Source organism: Podarcis muralis, chromosome 7 (genome assembly GCF_964188315.1).
Source record: "Podarcis muralis chromosome 7, rPodMur119.hap1.1, whole genome shotgun sequence".
Taxonomy (NCBI): domain Eukaryota; kingdom Metazoa; phylum Chordata; class Lepidosauria; order Squamata; family Lacertidae; genus Podarcis; species Podarcis muralis.
In genome coordinates, this window is record NC_135661.1 from 2,748,410 (window position 1) to 2,773,592 (window position 25,183).

The following is a 25,183-nucleotide window of genomic DNA, read 5'->3' on the forward strand; positions in this document are numbered from 1 at the left end:
TTGATGTCAAACCAACGTACCATACCATGTTGCAGTATGAAAGGACAATCAAATGTTGATTGACATCATTCTTTCGCAATGTACTGAGGAGATGGAGTCTCCGTTGGGCCTTCTTAACCAGCTGGGTTATATTGATTTTCCAAGTAAGGTCTTCACTGAGATAAACTCCCAGGAATTTAAAGGAAGAGACTCTCTCCATACAGCCCTCCCCAATGTACAGCGGGGCTAGTTCTCTCTTCCTCCGAAAGTCCAACACTATCTCCTTCGTCTTGCTTAAGCGCACAAATAAGACCAGGGCACAAGACCACTTCCTTCCTCTAGTTCCTAGTGACCGGCATTGAGAAGCATGACTGACTGCCTTTGACCGTGGAAGCAAAGCATTGCCAGAATGGTGGTTAAGTCATCAATAGCTTTCTCCTCCATGTACCTGTCTGGTCCTCTCTTAAAGCCATCCAAGTTGGTGGCCGTCACTGCCTCCTGTGGCAGTGAGTTCCATAGTTTAACGGTTCCACAGCTGTGTGAAAAAGCATTTCTTTATCTCTGCCCTGACTCTTCCCACATTCAGCTTCGCTAGATGACCATGATGTTGTGAGAGGAGGAGAAAAACTTCTCTTTCCACCTCCTCCGAACTGTGCATCGTTTTATAAGCTTCTATCCATGTGGCCTCTCTTCCTCACTTTTCCTCTGAACAAAAAAGTCCCAAAAGCTACCCCAAAAGAATCCCAAAAACAGAAGTTTACCCCACATGCAACTATAATTCCTAGCACCCTTAAACTACTGTTCCCAGAATTTTTTGGGTGAAGCCCATGCTTTAAATGTAGGCTGCCATCACAGCCATGGGTTAAGTATTTAGGTGTATGGGCAACAGCAAACAATATAAATTTGTTTAAAGATAATTATTTGAAAACCTGGGAAGATATTGTTGTTGTTTAGTCATGTCTGACTCTTTGTGACCCCCTGGACCAGAGCACGCCAGGCACTCCTGTCTTCCACTGCCTCCCGCAGCTTGGTCAAACTCATGTTCATAGCTTCAAGAACACTGTCCAACCATCTCGTCCTCTGTCGTCCCCTTCTCCTTGTGCCCTCCATCTTTCCCAACATCAGGGTCTTTTCGAGAAGATATTAAATTTGCAAATTTGGAGCAGAATGGATCTTTCACTACTAGGTAGAGTGTCGACTATAAAGATAACTGTATTGCCAAGAATGTTATTCTGTTTCAATTGATTCCGGTGATTGGCTAGACAGGTTGTTTCAACACATGGCTAAAAGGTATTTCTAAATATATTTGGCAAGGGGAAAAACCGAGAATAAAATATAAACACTCTCTGTAACTATCCAATCACTGAATGTCACTCTCAATCCCATATGTGGACCTGAGTGAAAACTATCTACAGTATCCCCCTGCTGGCCCAGGGTGAGAACTTCAGTACATACATAACCCTTACCATCTGCAATCCCCAGCACCCCTTAGCAAACTACAGTTCCAGCATTCTTTGGGAGAAGCAATTGCCTGTTGCTGGAAACCACAGGAGTCAAGCTGCCTGGGGGCTTCCCACTGTGGAAACAGGGTGCTGGACTAGATGGGCCTCATCCAGGCCACTTTATGTCCTTAAGCTGTCTTCTTAAGCTGCCGCTGGGGGTGAATTTATGACAAAGTTTGGACTAGAATCTTGGGTTATTGACTAGAATCAGTACTCTGGAATCTTGGGGTATCAAAGAAGGACTAGAAGATGGGTAGGCAAACTAAGATCCGGGGGCCGGATCCAGCCCAATCGCCTTCTCAATCCGGCCCACGGACGGTCCGGGAACCAGCGTGTTTTTACATGAGTTGAATGTGTCCTTTTATTTAAAATGCATCTCTTGGTTATTTGTGGGGCATAGGAATTCGTTCGCATTTTCCCCCAAAATATAGTCAGGCCCCCCACAAGGTCTGAGGGACAGTGGACCGGCCCCCTTCTGAAAAAGTTTGCTGATCCCTGGACTAGAATCGTGCATACTCCTAATCACGTTCCTTTTTAACCAAGGCTTTGGTTGATCTGATTTGCATCCTATCCCCTTTTTAAGTGGTTTTTTTTCTTTTTGAGGGGGGCTATTGGGTTTTTGTTTTTATTATGTCTTTTATGGTTTTATATCTTGATTTTATTCTGTGAACTGCCCTGAGACCCCGGGGTATAGGGGGGTATATAAATTCCATTACAGTGGTACCTTGGGTTAAGTACTTAATTCATTCTGGAGGTCCGTTCTTAACCTGAAGCAACCTGGAAAGGTTGGCCGCATGTCCAGCACCACCAACATAAAGGTTGGCTGGGAAATTACACACAGTGCACTGCTAAGTTTTGGTTGTGGGGTTGCTTCAACGCCTCTTACCAAAGCAACACCACATCCTCAGATCTGTATCCATACTTTCCCCAATATACAGTCAACTTCACCGGACAGGGATCCATCTGTTCTGGCTGGCTGATCAAGGACCCCAATCTTTGGTTCTTGTATAATGGACTAACCACTGATTACCACCCTGGTAATTATCAGTGTGTGGGAATGGGTGCCTTTACTTTCCCTGTGACTGTGGAGGCTTTTCTTCCTCTACCCTCTCTTAGAAACAGAAAGAGGAGAGAAGTCCAAGGGGAACAGTGCAGTGATGAGATTTTCCTGGCCCGCTCTGTGGGTGCTGTTGGTGGAGGCTTCGTTAGCATCCTCACCATCGGCATACATCCGGGAGTTGTGGCTGAACAAAATCGTGAAGCACTATTTGCCCTAACATGCAGGTTGGAGAAAGCCATCAATGCCACTACACATATCCTCCGACAGTTGCAGTCCGAGATTGAGGATTTGAACCAGATAGCAGCAGCTAATAGACTTGCTCTTGACTATCTCCTTGCCAAATCAGGAGGTTTTTGTAAAATAGTCCCGGAAGGCAACTGCAGAGTGAAGTTTCATGACCTCAACAACACTATTGAGGACGAGTTGCCAAAATTACAGGCCCTTATAAATGATAACCAACCCAGTCAGAATCCTTGGGAATGGATGTGGTCTTGGGTCCCAGGAGTAGGATGGTTACATAGCCTTTTGACCGCCATTGCGGTAGGAGGATTAGTCTTCCTAATACTTCTTTGCATCACCCCTTGCTGCATATCTCTAGTCAGAGGAATGGTGGCCCGAAGCATTAAGAATCTCACTGAAACCCACACCATGGCCATATACCGAGCCCTGCCCCCCGCCCCCCCCCCGGCAGAAGAAGAGCATGAGTATGCTTGACTAATTCGTGAAATGCCCCCTGAAGAGGTCCCCTTGAGAGACACAGTTGTCTATACCGGGGTTCAACATGAGAGTCAAGCTGGAGAAACAACGGTGACTTGTTTCTAAGCTTGAAAGGGGGGAATGTGGCAAGGCCACCTGGAAGAGTTTTACCTTTACCTTTTATGTATAACCATAAATACTGATAATAATGCTTAAATTGTTAAGGCTAGAAGTGTCTAAAATCTTAAGAATCAAGATTATATGCTTTATGTCTAACCATGTATCCTAATAATGCTTAAATTGTTAAGGCTAGAAGAGCCTAAAATCTTAAGAATCAAAATTTTATGCTTGCAACATACGCTTCTGGTTTCTTGTTGAATGATTTTTTAAAAACCTTCCAAAAGCTTTTTATCTCCTTACACCCCACCATATATGGTACATTGTTCCTATCTCGGTGTTACATCTCCAGCACACATTGGTTTTTTGCTTATAGATTTTTGGCGATTCCATGGGGCAGGGGTTAGGTACCACCGGTAGATCATTTTCATTAGATTCTCCCTTGTTGTATAACATGCTGTGAACTTGATGTCAAATTTCCACAGCTAACATTATGTTGTGGCCAAAATCCTGCGCCCACTTTATCATAACGTCCTTTAGCATCTCATCCTTGAGTTCCCATTCCAAAAGTAGATCATACATCCTAGATAGGGTCTTTTTATTCATTTGTACTAATTCCTTTTGTAAGAATGACTTCTTTTCTCCAAAACCAATTTTCTTATCCTGATTAAATATATGCACTATTTGGTGATATTGAATCCAGCCGTTACAATACTGTTTAATTTCTTCATACAATTTGATTTTTAATTGGCCCTGTTCTACCTTTATTAATTGTTGGTAAGTTGCCCAATTTGTGCCCATGTTTGTCTTTTTTACCGTTATCATCTCCACTGGGGATGCCCACCAGGGTATTTTGGGCTCTAATAGTCTGTAGTACTTATCCCAGACCTTGTATAATGAAATTCTTACTACAGTGGTGCCCCGCAAGACGAAATTAATTCATTCCGCAAGTTTTGTCGTCTAGCGAATTTTTCGTCTTGCGAATCACGAAATCCCATAGGAATGCATTGAAAATCAATTAATGCGTTCCTATGGTCAAAAAAAGTCCAAACAAAGCCAAATTTGGTACAACAACAGTTTATTAACTGCTCTTTAAAGTCACACATACTGTAAAGAGCAGTTCAAAAATTGAAGGGAAAATAAATTAACTTTATAAACATGACAGAAAAACATTTAAAAATCAACAAAGTGTACAGTACATTTTCTAAGACTCTGGGGGACCACTCGAAGAAGGCTCCTCTTCCACTCTTTGCTTCTTGCTCAAGAACCTGTCCATAGTCTGCTGCTTCATCCGCCTTTTCAGCACCTCCCTGAAAGATGACATGACCCTCGTATCAAAAAAGTTCCCAACGTCATGTGCCACGTGCACTCCTCCAGAACAGCTGGGCGGTTCGTCACGATCCTGGTGACTCCCTTGGCTGCATCAGTCGCCAGGATCTTCTCCCTCATCTTCAGGATGGTCCCGATGGTTGATGGATTCCTCCCGTACTCCCTGGCGATGTCCGTCACACGCATTCCGCCGTCGTGCTTCCGGATGATCTCCTTCTTCATTTCCAGCGTCACCTTCTCCTTCTTCCTCTCGCCGGCCACCGCAGCAGCAGTCTTCTTGGGTCCCATGGCAGCACAGCTCTTACCTTCGTAAACTCAGAAAAAGAAAAAAAAATCAGTGATGTGCTTCAAATCCAAAAAATTCAAAAGCACCCAGCCACCCACCACACAGAAATTAAAACCCAGAACCAAGGCCTTGAATCCCAAACACCCCAACCCAAAATCCAAAATCCAAAACCCCCCCAAATAGTTTTAAAAGTTTAACTTGCCAAATGGATGCAAGAGAAGTTCTGGAAAAGCTTCAACAATCAATCACCGAAGTCTTCAGAAACCTCAAATGGCTGCAAAATAAGTTTTGGAAAAGCTTCAAAAATCACCAATGTCTTCAAAAACCTCAACTGCTCCCACAGACACCCACCCACCCACCACACAGAAATTGCAAACCCCTCCCCAACTGCTCCCCCAGCCCCTCCCCAACTGCTGCAAACCCCTCCCCAACTGCTCCCCCTGCCCCTCCCCAACTGCTGCAAACCCCTCCCCAACTGTTCCCCCACCCAGACAAAAAAAAATTTCAAAAAATAACAACATGGCCCAATGGTCCCAGATTCCTGCAGAAACCTCCCCAACCGTTCCCCCAGCCAGCCAGCACTCAGAAATTCAAACTCAGAAAAAAAAAATTGAAAAAATAACAACATGGCCCAATGGTCCCAGATTCCTGCAGAAACCTCTCCAACTGTTCCCCCAGCCAGCCAGCACTCAGAAATTCAAACTGAGAAAAATTTTCAAAAAAAAACAACCTGGCCCAATGGTCACAGAAAATCATAAAAATTCCAAAAAAAGCCCCACAAGCTCCCAGATTCCTGCAGAAACCTCTCCAACTGTTCCCCCAGCCAGCCAGCACTCAGAAATTCAAACTCAGAAAAATTTTCAAAAAAAACCAACCTGGCCCAATGGTCACAGAAAATCATAAAAATTCCAAAAAAAGCCCCACAAGCTCCCAGATTATCGCAAACCCCCCCACAATACCAAGTCCTTGAATCCCAAACACCCCAACCCAAAATCCAAAACCCCCCAAAAAAGTTTTAAAAGTTTAACTTACCAAATGGTAAGTTTTGGAAAAGCTTCAAAAGTGAGCAAAGTCTGAGAAAAGGCTACCAAACCACGTGCTAACAGTTGCTCCTCAAAGTCAAGTCGCAACTGCAGCTGTTCAAGCTAAGCACCCTTTGTTTTAACGGTTTTTAGACAAAGGAAACAAAGTCGGGAGACGTTTTCGTCTTGCGAAGCAAGCCCATAGGGAAAATCGTCTTGCGAGGCAACTCGAAAACGGAAAAACCTTTCGTCTAGCGAGTTTTTTGTCTTGCGAGGCATTCGTCTTGCGAGGTACCACTGTATATGATTTTAAAAGTCCTTATGCACTGCCACTTTGTTGTATGTTAGGTAGGCGTGCCATCCAAACCTCGTATTCCAACCTTCTAAATCTAATATATCAGCCTTCTTCAAGAAGGTGGGGTTGTTTTAAATGGTTGTTAAATGTGTTACGTTGATTTAGATTTTGTATTTGTGGGCTGGAGTGTTGTTTCAGGGCTCTTGTATTGTTTATTAGTGTGCATACATTGGTCTTGTGGCTATTTTTAGTATGTTTTTATTTAATTTATATTATGTTCTGATATTTTTATTATGAATTTTGTGCAGTGATTATTCTTATTATTTATTTTGTGCTTCGTATACTTGGTGTTGTGAACCACCCTGAGATTCAAAATCAATAAAATCAACAATCAAAAACAACATCAACAAGAAACACAACAACAAAAAGGTTTCCTACCGCTGTGTACGGAGGGTCGTGAGGGCAGCACCACTCCTCTTGGTCGATCCTGGTGGCGTTGGTGTTCCTGGCGCTGGTCCAGACTGGATCCTGCGGAGAGCAGAAGATGGTATCTCTGCAGCACAACTCTGGTGTCCACGTTGCCTTGGCCTGGCGCTACTCCGGATGTTCTGTCAGGAGGAGAAAGGGGCTCGTTGAGAAATGTCCCATCCAAACAGCCCACCAGATGTCCCAATAGCCCACCAGATGCCTCACTCACCTGGCATGCAGCTCAGGAAGTCCTTCGGGTAAGGTTCCCTGTGAACGCAGTGGAGCAGCCTCCTCAAAAAGCGCTGGACCCTGCCTTTCTTCCGATGTCTATAGGCCCGCTGCATGATGTTCAGGCAGCTCCTCCCTGTCTGCCTAAGCTCTTCTTCCTCGTGCTGCTGCATCTCTTCCAGCCCTGAGTGGCAAGGGAGAAAGGTTGAGCAAGGCAGAGATGCACAGGAAAAGAGCCACCCATCAACAATATGAAAACAGCCGTCAGCTGTGTTTGTGTGTAAGAGAGAGCAGTGAAGTCACATTCCAATTCTCTTTGCATGTTCATCTTGTGGCACCTCTGCCTGAACATACATCTGAGAATTTGCCTTCCCCTGAAGACCTTTCTCAGCAGAAGCATCCCTCCCTGCCCTCCGTACGTCTCACTCACATGTTCCATAGGATGCCATGTCTTGATTGCGGATGAAACTGGCATCCCGGAAAGCCAGATGACCTAGAGAGAGAGAGAGGGCAAAAAAAGGGACGTCATCTGGGTGCAAAGCAAGCGGAGACAGAGGCAGCTTGGCAGGAGGACAGGTATGCTCTAGAGGCCTCCACCCTCACGGAGCACTCAGAGCAAGATCTGGGCACAGATGGAGGCCTACCTAGCAGGTGGCCTGGGGACATGTCCATCCTCCCTGCCATTGTTACCAAGACGTTTCTGTCCATCCCTACCAGGGAAGAACGTTGCTTGACTTACCCAGAAGCAGAGCTGCCACCCTGGAGACTGCTGGCAGGCTGTTGGCAGACGGCTGCGTACATGATAAGGCAGCACTCCGAAGGATGTGCTTGCTGAAGGTCTTGCTCTGTGGGCAAAGACAAAGGAGAAGTGGCATCAGAGAGGCTTGAGAGCGCAGCAGAAGAGCCTTGCACTCCCAAAGACATGCCTGGGCAAAGCTGCCAACAAAGGCAGAGGGACCTTACCAGATGCTTGGCAGCCTGGTGGAGAGCAAAGTGGAGGCTAAATTTGTTGGAACGAGCCCACCACTTGACTTCTGGGGCTAGATGGGAAAGAGCCCTCCTTGCGGCCTGCAACACAAGAAGAGAAGAGGGTTACAAATTGCAGTACATAGTCTCAGAAGCTCCTGAGAACAATCCCTCCCTCCTACTGCATAAGTCCACCTCTTTGGCCCTCACCTTGGCCACTTCGAGGTCCTCGTCTTCGAGGTGAATGAGGACCACAACCAGTTCGTGAATGGCTTCCTCTTCTGTTGTTGTAATGGGAAGTCTTTGGTCTCTCGCCCAGCCCCGAAGCAGCCCCAGATGTTCGATGGCTGATGCCCGGACGGAGGCTTCCTCCTGTAGGCAGAAAATATCAGAGGTTTTGTTCCTCATCAGATCACTTTCCAGAGGAACACCCTCCTGAAGCCAGAACATCTCCGCTGCATGCCAGTCTAAACCCCACCCTTCCTCTTCCAAAGCATTCCTCCTCCACTGGGTGTGGTGTCATGTTTCCCCTCATACTCACATGGGCAGCCAGGCCGCAGTAGGTTGCCGCCAGCATCTCCAGGTCTTTCTCTCCCAGCTCCCTGGAATGGTAGGCTTGGTCTACCAGCTCTATCAACTCTGGGAGGACCTCAGCTTCTACATCAGAGAGGGAATCCAGCAGCAAGAGCCGCAGAAGCGCAGGGTCCTACACAAAAGAGAGAATCTTTTCAAAGGTCTGAAAGGCCTCATGCCTTTTAGCACAGGCCCTTCAGTATTGTGCCAGCAAAAGAGTGCTGGGCCATGATTAGAATCAAGATCTGTACCCCCCCTTCCTCTGAGCATCACTTGCCATGTCAGAGTCCAGAAGCAGGGATATCCCTCTGACACTGAGCTTCCAGACTTCCAGGCAGTCGTGTTGCAGCCAGTTGAGGAGCTGCTTCAGTGTATCTTCACAGGGATAGACCTCCAGACGGCAGCTGAGCAGCTAAAGAGGCCCAAAGAGAAAGAAACCCTTCAGGGATAAGAGGCTGAGACAGGTTCTCCTTTTACCCACCATTTGCAATTCTGCACAGAGCAAACCCACTGAAGTGAATGGACCAAAGTTTGCCATGTACATCAAATCCAATGGGTCTACTCTGAGGAGCACTAAAACAGGCAACAGTCCTTAGGCTCAAAGTAGCCCAACACTCGGCAGAAACCAAGCCAGGGCCTCCTTGCTGCACCCATTTCCTCCCGCGTCAGTCCCCCTCACCTCGATGTAGATAGCTGCCGCGACTTGTGGCATCCCGGCAAAATCCTGGTCCTCGAGAGCAGCGATGATGCTTTCCACCATGGGAGAGATCCACCAGCGTTGCTTTCCGACGGCTCTGAAATGGAGAAGGAGATCTTGGTAAGGAAGGGAAAGACACCGCAGGAAGCAAACGGGCACAGTCCGATCCCGTGCCTTCAGCTCCGTTTGCCAGACCACTGGGGAAGGTCACCGCGTTCTTCCTCTTACCTCACCATGGCAGACAACCCCTGGCTGAAAGTCTCCCGGCAGAAAAGTTGGTCAACGATGGCCGCCTCCACTTGCTCTCCAGTGGTGCCAAGAAGGAGGTGCAGAACTTCCTTAGCCCCTCTGGAACCAAAGCAAGGCCAGTTTTACCAGGAGGGTCATTGGCACACACTCACATTCCTTCCCCAGCAGCCGCCTGAAGGAGAGCCTCCCTTGGAAAACCAAGCTGGACTGGAAACCCCCCGAGGCTGAAGGGGAAAGGACTCCATTGGTCCCTTTGCAACACACTACTCACCCGAGGAATTCCTGATAGTAGTGGAAGTTGACAACCATCCCCAGGAGAGCGATCAGCAGCTGTGGGAAGTTCTGGCGCACAGCTGCCTTGTAGTCCTCCATCCTGAGGATGGCGTGCAACAGGCTGGTGAGGTGTTGCTGGAAGAGAGAGGGGTGCAAGTCACTTTCTCTGCTTTTCTGCAGAATACAGGAACCCCTCGATATTACCCTGGGAAGAAGGAAGCCAGGAAGCAGGTGGTTGGTCCTTACCACTTGGGTGGCAGATTCCGCCAAGGGGCTTTGGTCAAGCTGCTTGGCCATGAGATGGATCAGCTTTTCTGGATCGGCCGATGGTAAAACCTCCTTCCATATTCTCTCGCAGTCTCTGTGAATGCAAAAACAAGAGCAATGGTCAGATTCAAGTCTTCTGCTTGCTGCCATGCTCCAGAGAGAGGAAATGGCAGCAAGGGCTTTCTGAGCAAGCCCTGCAGCTTGCCAACCTCCCCCTTAGCCCAGTAGAACCTGGAGGGCTCCTTACCCGAAGGGAAACTGGAGGAGATATTGCACCACTTGGTCCAGGTGGTGGTGCGCCAAGATGGAGAAAGCGAAGACGGCCATGTTCCTGCCTTGCACTGTAGGCCCCTGGCTGATCCTGTAGAAGGCCTCCAGCAGCACCTCCACCTGTCAGAGAAAAGGAGAGGGTTGCTTGGAGAGTACAAGGAAGCGGGGCTGTCTCCATCCCTCATTGAAAGAGGGACCCTTGACCTGTGCCACCACAGCCTCTTCCTTCCAAGGTACCACTCAGGGTCCTGGGGAGTATTGGTTGCCTCCCCTACACCAAAGCGGAGAATCTTCTTCTCTCCTACCTTTCCAGATGCCTTACCTTCACTTTTGTGCCGCCAAACTGCTTGATGAAATTTTGCAGCAGGTGGGAGATGTCCAAGGGGTCAAAGCTGCTCTCAAGAACCAGGTCTCTGGCCAGGAAGCACATGGCCTCCAAGAGCTGCTCCGCAGGGAGAAAGGCGCCAAAGACCTGAAGCGAGAGAGGAAGGTCAGAGATGCCCACAGGGCAGGGCTGGGGAGCAGAAAGCCCAGGTGCTGCCTCTGCAGAACCCAGAACATGTGGCTTGAGATACAGCGACTTACCGTGGCAAGAGAGTAACAGTTATTCACGAACAGCCCAGGAACCGGTCCTCCGGTGGATTCGAGGACCTCCTCAGCTCCGATGATGAGCATTTGGTTCCTTAACGTTCCTGCCAGTGTCTCTGCAAAGGAAAGCCAAAGGGTTAGTTTGGGTCTTGCTCACCCCACCCCATGCTGGGATGAATTCTTCCAGTCTTACCTTCGTTGTGCCGCAGGATGGGCAGAAGATGGCAGAGAGCCTCTGCTGCCCGCTGCCTGCTCTCCGGGTCCGGATCCAATGCACAAAGGCAGGAAATCGCCACCAGTTGGCCATAGGAGCATGCATGAATCACTGCCGATGGCTGAGAAGAAACCCAGAGAAGGGACTGATCACCATTTTTCCCTATAACATTTTTATTCCAAACATTCCAAAACATTTAGCATCCTAAACCTAAACCCTCTTTTCCTAATCTTTGCTTTTTTCTTCTTTTCTCAGCCATTTTACTCACTATGGCCCAGCTCTGTTCTCCAAATTGAGTATGTGCTGGGATGCCTGATCCTTGGGCACCTTGCAGGATGGGCCTAGAAGCAGCAGCCTGAAGGCCTTGACAGCCCTGCATGGTTGCAATGCTTCCCTTCAGTAAAGCCACTTCTGAGCTGGAGAGGAGGTGGGGTTGTGGGCTTCATGGGGTTGTGGGCTTGCAGCCCCCGTGAGAGCAGGGAATCCTCGGGCGCGTCATCTCCCTTGCCAGCCAATCGGCTGGCCCGGGAGGTGTGGCCAGCGCTATTTAGGGCCGGCGCGGCTGAGGATTTCCCTCTTTCTCCCAGCGCCCCAGCTGCTCCGGTTTCCCCACCCTCCCACCCTTTAGGTTTGGCTCTTTGACATTGCTATGGACTTCGGTTGGTCGCCGTCAAGGGGCCTGGTAGGAATTTTTTCCACTTGGCAAATTGGCACCAGCCTTTTGGCTTTTTGCCTACCTCGTAGCAAATCGTCACAACTTCCTCGGCATTGGCAGTGAGGCATTGGTAAGGGTATTGTTATGCAGATGAGTGGGGGGGGTGGAGGAAGCGCCATCACCTTCCCCCATATCGAACGGTAGTCCGGTAAAGGATTCCGTGGGGCGTTGCCCTGTCCGAAGCCTATGGAGGTGTGGGCCTAAGGCGTGCCCCCCCGAGCGGTGACCCCGGGGGAGCTCCTAGTTGATGTACATCAGCAGGACTCCCCCTACTGGTGGTTAACCCTTGCCGGTCTTCTAGCAATCAGGCTGAAGCCGGTTAGTCGATAGGACCAATGCCTAAGCCAATACCACTCAATTCCTGTAATCAATAAAGTTGTGGCCTAATTTTGCCCATTAACCTAAAATACTGGTGTCCTGTGTCTTTATTTCCGTGGGGGAGGCGGGAACTCGCCACGCAACTCACATGTTCCTGGATCTTCTGCAGGAAGGCGCAAAGATCTCGGAGCGCCTTCCTTCGGATCATCCCACTCTTTATTCTTGCGACGAAATCCATAAGTCTGTTGTTCAGCTGCTCTCTGCTGCCGCTTTCAGGAGGAAGATCAGCCGCATCCAGAGAAGCTGTGGTTGGGATGCTGAGGGGAGACAGGAGTAGCACTTTTGTCAAAAGGGTTTATTGCCTCCCATCCTTCAAAGACCCCAAGCACCACCACCATAGAAATGGACCGGGTTTTTTTTTAAAGCAATTGATTATGGGGGAGGGGATTAGCACAGGATTACCTTGGAGGAAGATCCTCCCCATCTTCCAGGCCGATTTCCGATATTTGATCTTCATCAAAATCAATTCCCTGTCCATGAGAAAAGAGAAAAGAGAAACAGGAACATCAGAATGTGAAGAATGGATCAGACCCATTCATGTTTTTGTGTTCATTAGGAAAGCACAGACGAGGTAGGTTGGGAAACAAACTGAAATTCTCTGGCCTCCATTTCCTTAGAGACCTTATTCATCCTTCTCTTCATTGAAGCCTTCGGTTAAGAGTTTGGGTGTAATCCTTGACACCTCCCTTTCCATGGAGACGCAGGTTACAACAGCCAAGGCGACATTTTTCCACCTTCGCCTCATCAAGCAGTTGGTCCCTTACCTTTCCCGCCCCAACCTGGCCACAGTGATCCATGCAATGGTCACCTCCAGGCTTGACTACTGTAATTCGCTCTACGTGGGGCTGCCCTTGAATCTGTCCCAGAAACTCCAGCGGGTGCAGAATGCTGCAGCGAGGCTCCTCACGGGGTCTCTGCCATGGGAGCATATTCACCCAGTGCTTTTCCCGGTGGAGTACAGGGTCAGATTTAAGGTGCTGGTTTTGACCTTTAAAGCCCTTCACAGCCTAGGACCCTCGTACCTATGGGACCGCCTCTCCTGGTATGCCCCACAGAGGACCTTAAGGTCCATATATAGCAACACCCTAGAGGTCCCGGGCCCTAAGGAAGTTAGATTAGCCTCAACCAGAGCCAGGGCCTTCTCAACACTGGCTCCGGCCTGGTGGAACGCTCTGCCTCATGAGACCAGGGCCCTGCAGGATCTGATTTCTTTCCGCAGGGTCTATAAGACAGAGCTGTTCCGCCTGGCCTTTGGCTTGGAGCCAATTTGATTCCCTCCCCCTCTTTCTACTTCCTTTTCCCTCCCGTGAAGAGGCTGCATCCTAATGTTTTAATGTTGTATCTTAATCTTTTAAATTGTATTTTAATCAACGTTTTTTTATTATTGGTTGTTAGCCACCCTGAGCCCAGTCTTGGCTGGGGAGGGCGGGGTATAAATAAATTTTATTATTAGTAGTAGTAGTAAAGGAGCCCCTTTACTACATGCTGGCAGCGGTGGGATGGAACTTCCCTGCAGAAAGGCACTTTGATTTTAAATTGGCACGAATCTTTTGTGTACTAAGGCGTTTTATTTTGGGGGGGGATAGAGATAGTCAGGAATTATGGAAGCCGGGGCTCCCCAGGAATACACTTTGCGAACTGTGGACGAATGGGGTCCGGGTGGAGAAGGCAGTTCCCTTCCTTCGGAGACAACCCCCCCCCCCAACCTCCAAGTCCCAGAGTGGAATCCGCCTCCTGGTTTTCGGGAGATCCCGAGTCGGAGAGAGAGCTGGTGGATGCCAGCGAATTAAGAACTGTTTGGAAGGGTGGGCAAGAGTCCTGCAACTTGGAGAGAGAGAGGGGCGCGCCAGTTAACCACCCCTTGTCACCTTGTGAGGAAGTGGAAGCTGGGATGGCCTCCATACGTCCTAGAGGGAACTATCTTGTTTATGCAGAGCCTAAAGAGATGGAGTTTTCAGAGGGCGATGCGGTTGAGTGGGTGCAAAACCATTCTTATGGGGCAGAGAGTCAGCCGGATGGCTTATGAGTATCAAGATCTGCCGCAGCAGCTGCAAGAAGTGTCTGTGGGAGACCACCGTCGAGAGTGTCCATCGTGCGACATTCGCAGAACGGTGAGACGGCGTTCCCCCACCCCAGGACGGGTCTACTCGCCAGTAAGAGCTTGGGAAACTTGTGGAGCGGTGCGATGGTACGCGGCGGAGAAGGAGGAGGAATTTCTCCCTGGACCCTCGCGTGTATACGCAGCGGCGGAACACCTGCGTCCGGAGGGATGAGCGTCTCGACATCCTGTTCCAAGGTATGACTACAATCACGAGGAGCCACGAGGAGAAAATGGCAGACAGTCTCCTCCGGGGCTAACTTTGAGCAACCTTAACTGGGGGGCATTTCCGAAATATCAGCCCCCCACTGATGTTCTGAGTTATCTGACTCTTTTTGAAGTAACCTGCCGAGATATGGGGGTGTCCCTGAAAATGTACATGCCAATTTTGCGCTCCCTAATTTGTGGAGACCTAGCCGAATTGATGGGCCATCTCCCCTCATCCCAAATCCATGACTATGAGCGCTTTAAAAAATTAGTCATGCAAAGGCATGGACTTCATCCTGAGAACTATCGGAGGGCTTTCTGAAAAGGGGATAAGTCTTGTCCCTCAGACAGCATTGCTGTGTATTCTGCGAAAATGGCCCAGAACTTTGAACTTTGGCTTTCAGCCCAAGGTGTGTGTGGCTTTGAAGAACTTAATAATAATAATAATAATAACAAATTTTTATTTATATCCCGCCCTCCCCAGCCAAAACTGGGCTCAGGGCGGCTAACAACAAACAGAATAATCCAACATTCTAAAAACATTCATTATAAAATTAAAATCAAATTGATGGCAACCATTAAGCAAAATTCTGTGCAGATTGCCAGAGGAGGGGGTCAGGCTGCGCCCTGACCAAAGGCCTGGTGGAACAGCTCTGTCTTGCAGGCCCTGCGGAAAGATGTCAGGTCCTGCAGGGCCCTAGTCTCTTGTGACAGAGCGTTCCACCAGATCGGGGCCACAGCCGAGAAAGCCCTGGCTCTAGTTGAGGCCAGCCTAACCTCTCTGTGGCCTGGGATCTTCAGGATGTTTTTATTTGCAGACCGTAAATTTCTCTGTGGGACATACCAGGAGAGGCGGTCCCGTAGGCACGAGGGTCCTAGGCCGTATAGGGCTTTAAAGGTTAAAATCAGCACCTTAAACCTGATCCTGTACTCCACCGGGAGCCAGTGCAGCTGGTATAGTACCGGATCCGTGCTTCAAAAGCACGTTTTTTGGCCATGGTATGACCAGGAACCCATGGATCCGAGTTTTTTGCGGTGCAAGCTATGCCCCTGGGCATGATGTGTGATTTGACGGTGAGTTTGGGCTGATCTAGTGCAAAAAGCATGAGGATCCATGAGGATCCGTGCTTCAAAACCACGTTTTTGGGCTACGGTGTCGCCAGGAAGCCGTGGATCCGTGATTTTTGTGTTGCAGGCTGTGCCGCTAGACATGATATGTGATTTGCCGTTGAGTTTTGGTTGGCCCAATGAAAAAAGCGTTAGGATCCGTGAGGATCCGACCTTCAAAACCACGTTTTTGGTCCATGGTGTTGCCAGGAAGCCGTGGATCTGAGTTTTTTGTGTTGCAGGCTGTGCCCCTGGCCATGATGTGTGATTTGACAGTGAGTTTGGGTTGGCCCAATGCAAAAAGCGTGAGGATCCGTGCTCTGAAACCACGTTTTTGGGCCACGGTATGGCCAGGAAGCCGTGGATCTCAATTTTTTGTGTTGCAGGCTGTGCCCCTGGCCATGATGTGTGATTTGACAGTGAGTTTGGGGTGGCCCAATGTAAAAAGCGTGAAGATCCATGAGGATCCGTGGTTCAGAACCACATTTTTGGGCCATGGAGTGGCCAGGAAGCCATGGATCCGTAATTTTTGTGGTGGATGCTGTGCCCATGCCCAAGATGTTTGATCTGATGGTGACTTTGGGCTGATCCAGTGCAAAAATCATGAGGATCCATGAGGATCCATGCTTCGGTACCACGTTTTTGGGCCACAGTATGGCCAGGCAGGTGTGGATCCGAGTTTTTTGTGGTGCAGGCTGTGAACCTGGCTATGATATGTGATTTGACAGTGAGTTTTGGTTGGCCCTATGCAAAAAGAGTGAGGATCCATGAGGATCTGTGATTCAAAACCACGTTTTTGGGCCATGGAGTGGCCAGGAAGCCGTAGATCTCAGTTTTTTGTGTTGCAGGCTGTGCCCCTGGCCATGATGTGTGATTTGACAGTGATTTAGGTGTGGCCTAATGCAAAAAGCGTGAGGATCCATGAGGATCCGTGCTTCGAAACCACGTTTTGGGGCCACGATATGGCCAGGAAGCCGTGGATCAGTGATTTTTGTGGTAGATGCTGTGCCCCTGGTCGTGATGTTTGATCTGATAGTGACTTTGGGCTGGTCTTTTGCAAAAATCATGAGGATCCATGGTTCGGAACCACGTTTTTGGGCCACGGTATGGCCAGGCAGGCGTGGATCCGAGTTTTTTGTGGTGTTGGCTGTGCCCCTGGCTATGATATGTGATTTGACAGTGAGTTTGGGTTGGCCCAATGCAAAAAGTGTGAGGATCCATGAAGATCCATGCTTCAAAACCACGTTTTTAGTCCACGGTATGGCCAGGAAGCCGTGGATCCGTGATTTTTGTGGTGCAGGCTATGCCCCTGGACATGATATGTAATTTGACGGTGAGTTTGGGCTGATCTAGTGCAAAAATCATATGAATTCATGAGGATCCGTGCCTCAGATCCATGTTTTTGTGGTGTTGGATCCATGTTTTTTATAGTCCAGTTTGTGATTTGACACTGCGTTTGTTGGAGTTATTTTTAAAAAAAGTGGAGGATCCATGAGGATCCATGTAGATCCACCTTTTACCCAGACCCCTAATAGAGCAACTTATGCGCCACCTGTCTCCAGAAATTGCGAGTTTGGTTGCTGACCAAAGTCCACGATCTTTAGAGGAGGCCACAGAATTCGCAGAATCTTTTAGACTAAATCATTCTCATCTGGTAAACAGGGGACCAGCCGGTGGGTACAGACTGGCAGCCTCAGCTTCTGGCGGGAGGTCCGGCCCTCCCGTTAAAGATCAAAGCAGGGGTCCCCCTACTCCTGCAAAAGACTCCTCTACAGCAGGTGGGGAACGTGCTAAATTGTCTCCGAGTTCCAGACTGTGCTTTTATTGTAAGAAACCGGGGCATATAAAAGCAGTTTGCCCCCAATTAAGTGAAAAGAAGCCTCCAGTTTTGACTTCGATTCCTGCGGTGCGCATGATCTAGCAACCGGAGGAAGATTGGGAAGCGGAACAGCAAAAATCAGGAACTAGGGAAAGCCCGGTCCCAGAGGGGAAGGGTGGGGCAGCTCCTGACGCTATAGCTTCCAAACCAGCTGTAGCCACTTCAAGTGCAGTTATTGTGGGACCTGTGAGTCCTGGTGCTGCTCCAAGTGTGCCTGATGTGAAGTGGGCTAATTCAAAGTTTACAGCCCCCATTGAGATCAACGGAATTGCTGTGAACTCTTTCCAAGACACTGGGTCTGACATTACCAGTGTGCCCAGAGATTTGGTTTTGCCCATACAGATGCAGGCTAACCTCTTAAAGATTAGCCCCTATGGTGTGAATGAGATTTTTCTACCTACTGCCATTGTTCCAGTATCGTATAAGGGGTACTATGGAAACCACCTAACTATAGTACATGATCCTGAAGTGTGCAAAAGTCCTGTCCTGGTGGGGAACGATTGGGGATTTAAGGTTTACCAACAACAACTTGCGGTGAACTCTTTTTCCATCAAGGTCTTACCCACCCAGGTACAGGGGATGGGAAACTGGGGAACAACACCTCAAGGTTTGAGGGCTGAGGGAATGTTGGGCACCTGATGCTATAACTCCCAAAACCACTGGAACTGCTGTTCCTGAGAAATCGGTTGGGAAGAGGATGGCTTAATACGCACTCCCACCCCTGGTGTTAACTGGCCCACCTCAGCATCTAGCACACCTCCCAGCGTTCACCTTCATCAAATTGTTGTGCCTTCCTTTCGAAGCATAGACTCTGATATTGTGACTGCCAAAAGACTTAGTTTTGTCCCAGCTGAACCAGTCCGATTTTCGGAAGAGTAATCCTAGTGGTGCAAATTTAATTCCCCAATCTGCAACTATTGATTCAGTTCCCTCCCAGGATTTTATGGGGGATCCCTTTGTTCCAGTCCCTGAACCCCAAGTTTGTGCAAACCTTACTTTGGGGGAAGGGGTTTTGAAATCTACAGTTCCTTTCCAGCAGCTTGCAGCGACCCCCCTAGCGACGCAGACTGTGAAAGATGCAAGCGTGTCCTGTCAGCCAAAAGCTGAGAGGCAAGAAGAGAAAGGGGAGCCAGCTCAGCCCAGCCAAGCCGCTGTGGAGAGTTTAGAGTCCTCTGCCATGGTGGGAGATTTGGCCGCGTTTGAAGTAAAGCGGAGATTTGGTCACTCTCTCCTAGGTCATTTAGAAACTGCGGAAAAGTCTCTTTGCACAATAGTTTACCCCTTTTGTGCCTGAAAAAGAGTTTTTCTATCCACAGCTCAAGGACTTTAAAGACCCAGTCGATATGTTTATTATTTTTCAAAAAAGGTTTTGTAATGCAAATGTTTGTGTGGAGAAGAAATGGGATTTGGTGGGTCTTTTACAGAACTTTAGTCCTAGGAAACAGTGTGGTTATGTTATGAGTAAAAGTGTTTTTAGGTTTGATTGGGATTCCATCCTACCCCACCTCTGTGTTCGAAATCTGTTAGGAATTTTGGTTGAGATTTACTCAAGGAGCCCAGAGTTTGTGTCAGACCCGCCAGCTTTTGGCAAGCTCCTATAAAATCCTTTGTCCATGCTCAGAGGGAGATGGGAGGGATTGGAAGAAGTTGAGTTAATTTTTTCTAAGTCATGGCCAGAACACCTTAAGCATGTGCAGAGAGCTTTGGCCCAATTGCAAGATGCAAACCTGACCGTTAAAATGTATAAATGTCGGTTTGCTCAAGGAGAAGTGAGTGATTTCGGATTTAGATTGGGCTTGGGAAACATCAAATCCCGGGGAGCAGAAATCCAGTGTGTACTGGAATGGCTCTTACACCAATTCAAGCAAGCCGCTGAGTTGTTAACACAAGCCCTTGTAAGTTTGTGGGTGATTCTAGCCCCTGACCAGCAACCTCCTCTTGAAATGCAAACCAATGCCAGTCAAATAGGATTAGGAGAAGCTTTGTTCCAAGGGGACAATGAGAGAAGTTGGCAACCTGTGGTGCACCTGAGCAAAGACATGACCCCAGAATTGGCCCTACTAAACATCTTCCAAGACAACAATGCCCATTTACACCACAAAGAACTCATAACCCACCTGCTCTCAGCAGCCAGAAATACCATAACCAGACACTGGAGAGACCTGTCAGGAGTAAGCATGGACCAATGGTACCAAATAGTATGGGAAACAGCCCTAGTAGAAAAATTAACTAATAAACTGAAACTGACACGGGGACAAACAGAAGAAGACACCTTCACCCCGGTATGGCTCCCCTTTATCACATACACAGCCCAACAGGACAATGACAATAATCCACCAACAGCATACAAATCAATATGGCTAACCTGATCCAAAACACCCACCCACCTCACTCACACACGAAAACAAAGATCACCACAGCCAATCACAAACAAACAATCACAACCTAGGCCAACCTCAACCTCTCTCACCACCAAAGGAACACAAGTGAACAACACAAGCACGCTGACACCAGACAAATCTAGAAATATCTCTCTGCCACTTCTTGAAACAATCCAGTATTTTAATATTCTTTTGGAAGCCGCCCAGAGTGGCTAGGGAAGCCCAGCCAGATGGGCGGGGTATAAATTATTATTATTATATATTATTATTATCATTATTATTATTATAAACTGCTGTGCAAATATGGTTAAAACAGACAATTAAAACAATGCAAAACAATAAATTTAGAAACAATGTTGTAGTAAAGGGGCTCCGGCCACTCTCCCCTCCCTCACCTGCCCTTACCCTCCATGTGGGTCAGGTTTCTGGAACGGAGGCCAGCAGCCATTTACTTTTTGACAAAACAAAACGCCACAGAAATGGTAATGCTGCCACCACTCCGTCTCAGGGCACCCGGAGGCACAGTCCAAGGGAGAAGACTATGCTCCTTTGTGCCCCACTCTGCAAGCTGCTTCCACAGACTTGCAGGCAGAAATTCATCAGGTATAGCGTAACCAAGTAGTCAGGCGTTGGACCAATAAACATCCATCCCACCCCACCCCACCTACAAAAAATTCAAAAGAAAATTTTCAAGACATTTTAAAAGCACTCTGCACCCCTCCAGCAGTAACAGCAACTGTCCGGGTGAGGCCCGTCAGGCCCTGCCCTGGGCCAGGTGGTAAGTGGCAGGAAGGAGCAGGGCCCCCAGACACTCACACAGGAGAGTCCTCCTGGGCAGAGGAGACAGAAGACAGAGAGTTTTTAGAGGAGGAAAACATGGGGGGGAAAATATTCTGAATCAAATGTTGGACTCAACTATTTAAAGCAGCAAAGCGGGTGGCTCCTGTCCGCTTTGCTGCTTTAAAGCGAGCCTCAGAGGAGGGAAGGAAGGGGAACCATGGCTTATCTAAGTCCACTTAATAATGCTGAGCCTGATTTTATATGCATCTCAAAGCCCTTGACATATATACATTATTAAGCCCGGGAGGAGGGAATCCGCTGGAGCCTCGAGCAGCGAAGAGGATCCATGGGTCCCCTCCTTCCCTCGTCCGTGGCTGCTTTGAAGCAGGAAAGTGGGAGAGGAGCTGCTTACACGGGTGTAAGCGGCTTCCCTCCCACTTTGCTGCTAGCGAAGAGGATCCATGGGTCCCCTCCTTCCCTCCTCCGTGGCTGCTTTGAAGCAGGAAAGTGGGAGAGGAGCTGCTTACACGAGTGTAAGCGGCTTCCCTCCCACTTTGCTGCTAGCGAAGAGGATCCATGGGTCCCCTCCTTCCCTCCTCCGTGGCTGCTTTGAAGCAGGAAAGTGGGAGAGGAGCTGCTTACACGGGTGTAAGCGGCTTCCCTCCCACTTTGCTGCTTCAAAGGGAGCCACGGAGGAGGGAGGGACCCACGGAATCCCCTTCCCTCCCTCCTCCCCGCCTCAGCTCAGCAGCCGCGGCTCTTGCTGGCTTTACAATGAGCCGGAAGGAGGGACAGACGGCAGTCCCTGTAAAGCCAGCCAGAGCCGCAGACACACTCTACACAGCTCTTGCTTTAAAGGGAGAGCTGCGCAGAGCTTGTCGGCAGCAGCGGCTCCTGCTGGCTTCGCTCCATAAGACGCACAGACATTTCCCCTTACTTTTTAAGGGGGGGAAAGTGCGTCCAATGGAGCGAAAAATACGGTACTATACCCAATTGCTGACACAGCTTGATTAACACAACTCAGCAGAGCCTGCTATGTTTCACAGCTGTAAGAGTGGGTTTCGTTACTTGCCCTGGCCCTTAAAGACATACACAACTTGTGAAGCAACAATGAACCTTCACATTTTAAAGTGACCATTAAACAGTTTTATCCTATGCCTGTTTCTTTGTCCTCATTTGCTCTAACAGTTATCGGTTAAAAATAAATAAATCCTAACTGCTACTTTATTTATATGCTCTTTCTTTTTTTTTATCCTGGTCTGTGACCATAATAAAGTTCCTACAAGTAGGTTCCAGGGTTAGGTCCCCTGGCCATGGCAACCTAGACTTACCTCCATTTGTTGTTGCTGTCTAGTCGTGTCTGACTCTTCGTGACGCTATACTCAAGTCTTTAAACTTGTCCTGGCTCCTCACCTCCGTGCAACGTGAGAAACTCTGTCGCAACAGGTTGGCACACCTCTGCCCACCTCAGGATGCTGAGGAACTGAGGAACCTCAAACGGTCCCAAGCTCCGTTGCTAGGCAACGGCAGTTGGGAACCTGGAATTCCCGGCCTCAGGGCCAAGGTTCTAGGAGAGTCCGTGTGGCCTAGTGGTTAGAAAACGTTAATGCCATGCAACACTAGGGTGATAGATATATATATTCTTTGAAATGTACAGTTTAATACTTTTTCTATTATTTGTATCCTGCTTTGCAGACTCTTGTTGTCTCCTAAAGAAGCTGACAGGATTGAACCCCTGTACTTACTTATGTGTTTGCCATGTACATTTATGAACGTTTATTTTATATTTGGGACCTTTGAATTCTGAACTCTGGATTAATAACATTTTAGGAATCTTCCAGAATGGCTAATTCTATTGCTGGGAAGGACTCAGTGACAGACTGGGGTTTTAGGAGAGGGGTGGTATGGGGTTGGGGGCAGGTGAGATGGAGGTGCTTGGCAGTGGGTGTGCTGTATGCAGAAAGCATACTCTTCAATTCCCATGAACCACCTCCTTTCAGTTACTGGTTTCTTGGGGTTGGGGCTAAATCCATGATCGGTCAGAGAAAAATGAGCGGTGGCAGGAACCAGTCAAAGCAAGGCAGATCTTAATTTTACTGTTGCGACAGAGTTTCTCACCTTACATGTTGCATGGAGGTGAGGAGCCAAGACAAGTGTGTGTAACAACTTTTAAAGACTTGAGAAAATGCCAATAATTATAATAATAACTTACTTTTTATACCCCCCCCCCAATCTGGCTGGGTTTCCCTTAGCCCAGAGGTTTTGGACTTTCTTGAGTCCACGGCTCCCTTGACCAACTACATTCTTTCTGTGAGGCTCAGGAGCCCAGCTACGTCACCCCTTGCCAGCAGAGCTGGCAGCCTCTCGTCCTTTTTCTGACTCCTTTCCTTGTGGAGAGTTCCCTCTTCTGGGAACTTGTGCGCCCATCTCACTCAAGAGGCCGGGGGCCAGCGCTGTCCGGAGACACTTCCAGGTCACGTGGCCAGACAAAGCTGCATCTGGCGAGCCAGCGCAGCACACAGAAACAGCGTTTACCTTCCCGCCAGTAAGCGGTCCCTATTTATCTACTTGCACCCGGGGGTGCTTTCGAACTGCTAGGTTGGCAGGTGCTGGGACCGAGCAGCGGGATTCGAACCGCCGACCTTTCGATCGGCAAGCCCTAGGCGCTGATGCTTTTACCCACAGCGCCACCCGCGTCCCCTTTGAGTCTAGAGAGCCATAAATGCTCTCAGTGGTTGCTACAGAGGAAAAATTCCCCCAACATTTCAGTGTGAAAGAGGAGCCCCTTCATTCTCTAATTGGAGGAGCATATCATCTTATGGTAGCTGAAATGGGGTGGACATCTCATACCCTGATTTTGTTCCTGTGGGAAGCAGGGAACAAGTTTGCGTATCCTGACCACCAGGCAATGGATGTAGACTTTACCCTTCATGAAATTACAGCGGGAAATTCCCCTGAAATAAATACTGGAGCTATATGAGAATTATCATTATAGTCCTTGGTGTTTCGGATTTTGAGGAAACTTGGCACGAAATCAGCACCTAAGAAAGACCACACAGTACTTTTATTTATATATATTTATAGTCCCATCATCCTGGCTGTAGTTGCAAACATCAAAACAGCTTGCGGGTGTAAAGAGAGTTTAAGATACAATGTATAATTCCCCCTCCCCTAATTTTAATAAATTTAAAGCACAAAGCAGAAGAATAGGTTAACAAATGCAACTTTGATAACCATCGCCACATACCTGACTTGTTTCTGAAGAAGCTTGTTCTGCAACTCAGCCAACAAATCTGAAAGTTACTTGGCCATTGGTCTTGCAAGCTGGGGCTTGATGAAATAGCTGGACTCTACCTGGAGGATTGCATGTTAGCCGTCCCCAAACTTCAACACCAGTAAAAACATTAGTAAATGCAGAGACTTGGTCCACCATGCATTTAAAACAATATGATAGTAGTTTAAACAGGCATGACTTCCCCCAAAGAATTCTGGGAGCTGTAGTTTAAGGGTCTGGAGAGTTGTTATGACCTAGCACTGAGATGATGCAAACTCTTAAAGCACCATTAAAAAACCTTAAGAAGAGAGTGTTTTTAAGGCCCATTTCAAAGACTACAGTCGTACCTTGGATCTTGACCGCCTTGTGAGTCGAATGTTTTGGCTCCCAAATGCCACAAACCCGGAAGTGAATGTTCCAGTTTGCAAACGTTATTTGAAATCTGAACATCCTCCACGGCTTCTGATTGGCTGCAGGAGCTTCCTGCAGCCAATCAAAAGCCACGCCTTGGTTTCCAGACATTTTGGGAGTTGAATGGACTTCCGGAACGGATTCCATCTGACTTCTGAGGTACCACTGTAGTAACTTTGGTGTTCAATTTGCAGCTTTGCTTGGGAGGGAAGTGTGGCAAGTCTTGCATACCCTCCAAGTCTGAGTGTTGGGAACAAGGGCAGCGGCAATTGGCTCCTCTTTCCACCGCCTTCTCTCATTTTTATTATACATTTTTATTGGGGTTTTTTAAACATATCATTTCCAACAATCATTTAACATAACTTCTTATCTTATACAATATTTTTGACTTACGTCAACATCTGAAGATTTTCCGTTCTTTATCACTTGTTCTGCATTTCTTAATTTCTCTATTACTTTTAATTATCCTTAACTAATAATTCTCATCATAGTCTTTCTTGCAATATTTCAAATAGTCCTCCTTACAGAACTTCTTGCAGTCCTACTAGCGTAATCTGATTATTACAATTGCTTTTCAAATAGTTCAAATATTTACTCCAGTCTTCTAAGAATCTCTGATCCCACAGATTTCAAATCCTTCCAGTTAATTTATCTAATTCTGCATTGTCCACTTCCCACATCCTTCTCGCCAGCTTTCCAGCAGCATTTTTTGAAGCCCTGCTAAATGGACAGTTTGGTCTATCCAGCTCAGCAATGCTAATGAATTAAAGCTAACCCCTTACCCTGTTCGCCACTTCTGTTACAATTGCAGTCCATGCATTTAGAAGCAGTTTGGGTCATGATGCCACCACCTGAAATTAGATCCGCATTTTGG

At 48.0% G+C, this 25,183-nt stretch overlaps 2 protein-coding genes across 2 annotated transcripts in view; one reads left to right on the plus strand and one right to left on the minus strand.

Moving 5' to 3' along the window:
• The window catches only part of LOC114590435 (methylenetetrahydrofolate reductase (NADPH)-like), a 139,745-nt gene that overhangs the window by 93,265 nt on the left and 21,297 nt on the right, over window positions 1-25,183 (plus strand). The gene's annotated exons all lie outside the window — the stretch shown is intronic.
• Window positions 7,687-8,649, minus strand: LOC144328334 (uncharacterized). Its single transcript, XM_077931017.1, has 3 exons — window positions 8,490-8,649; window positions 8,159-8,320; window positions 7,687-8,050 (listed from the first exon to the last, which is right to left on the minus strand). The coding sequence occupies exons 1-3, from the start codon at window positions 8,523-8,525 to the stop codon at window positions 7,718-7,720; spliced, it is 531 nt and encodes a 176-aa protein (XP_077787143.1). The 5' UTR covers window positions 8,526-8,649; the 3' UTR covers window positions 7,687-7,717.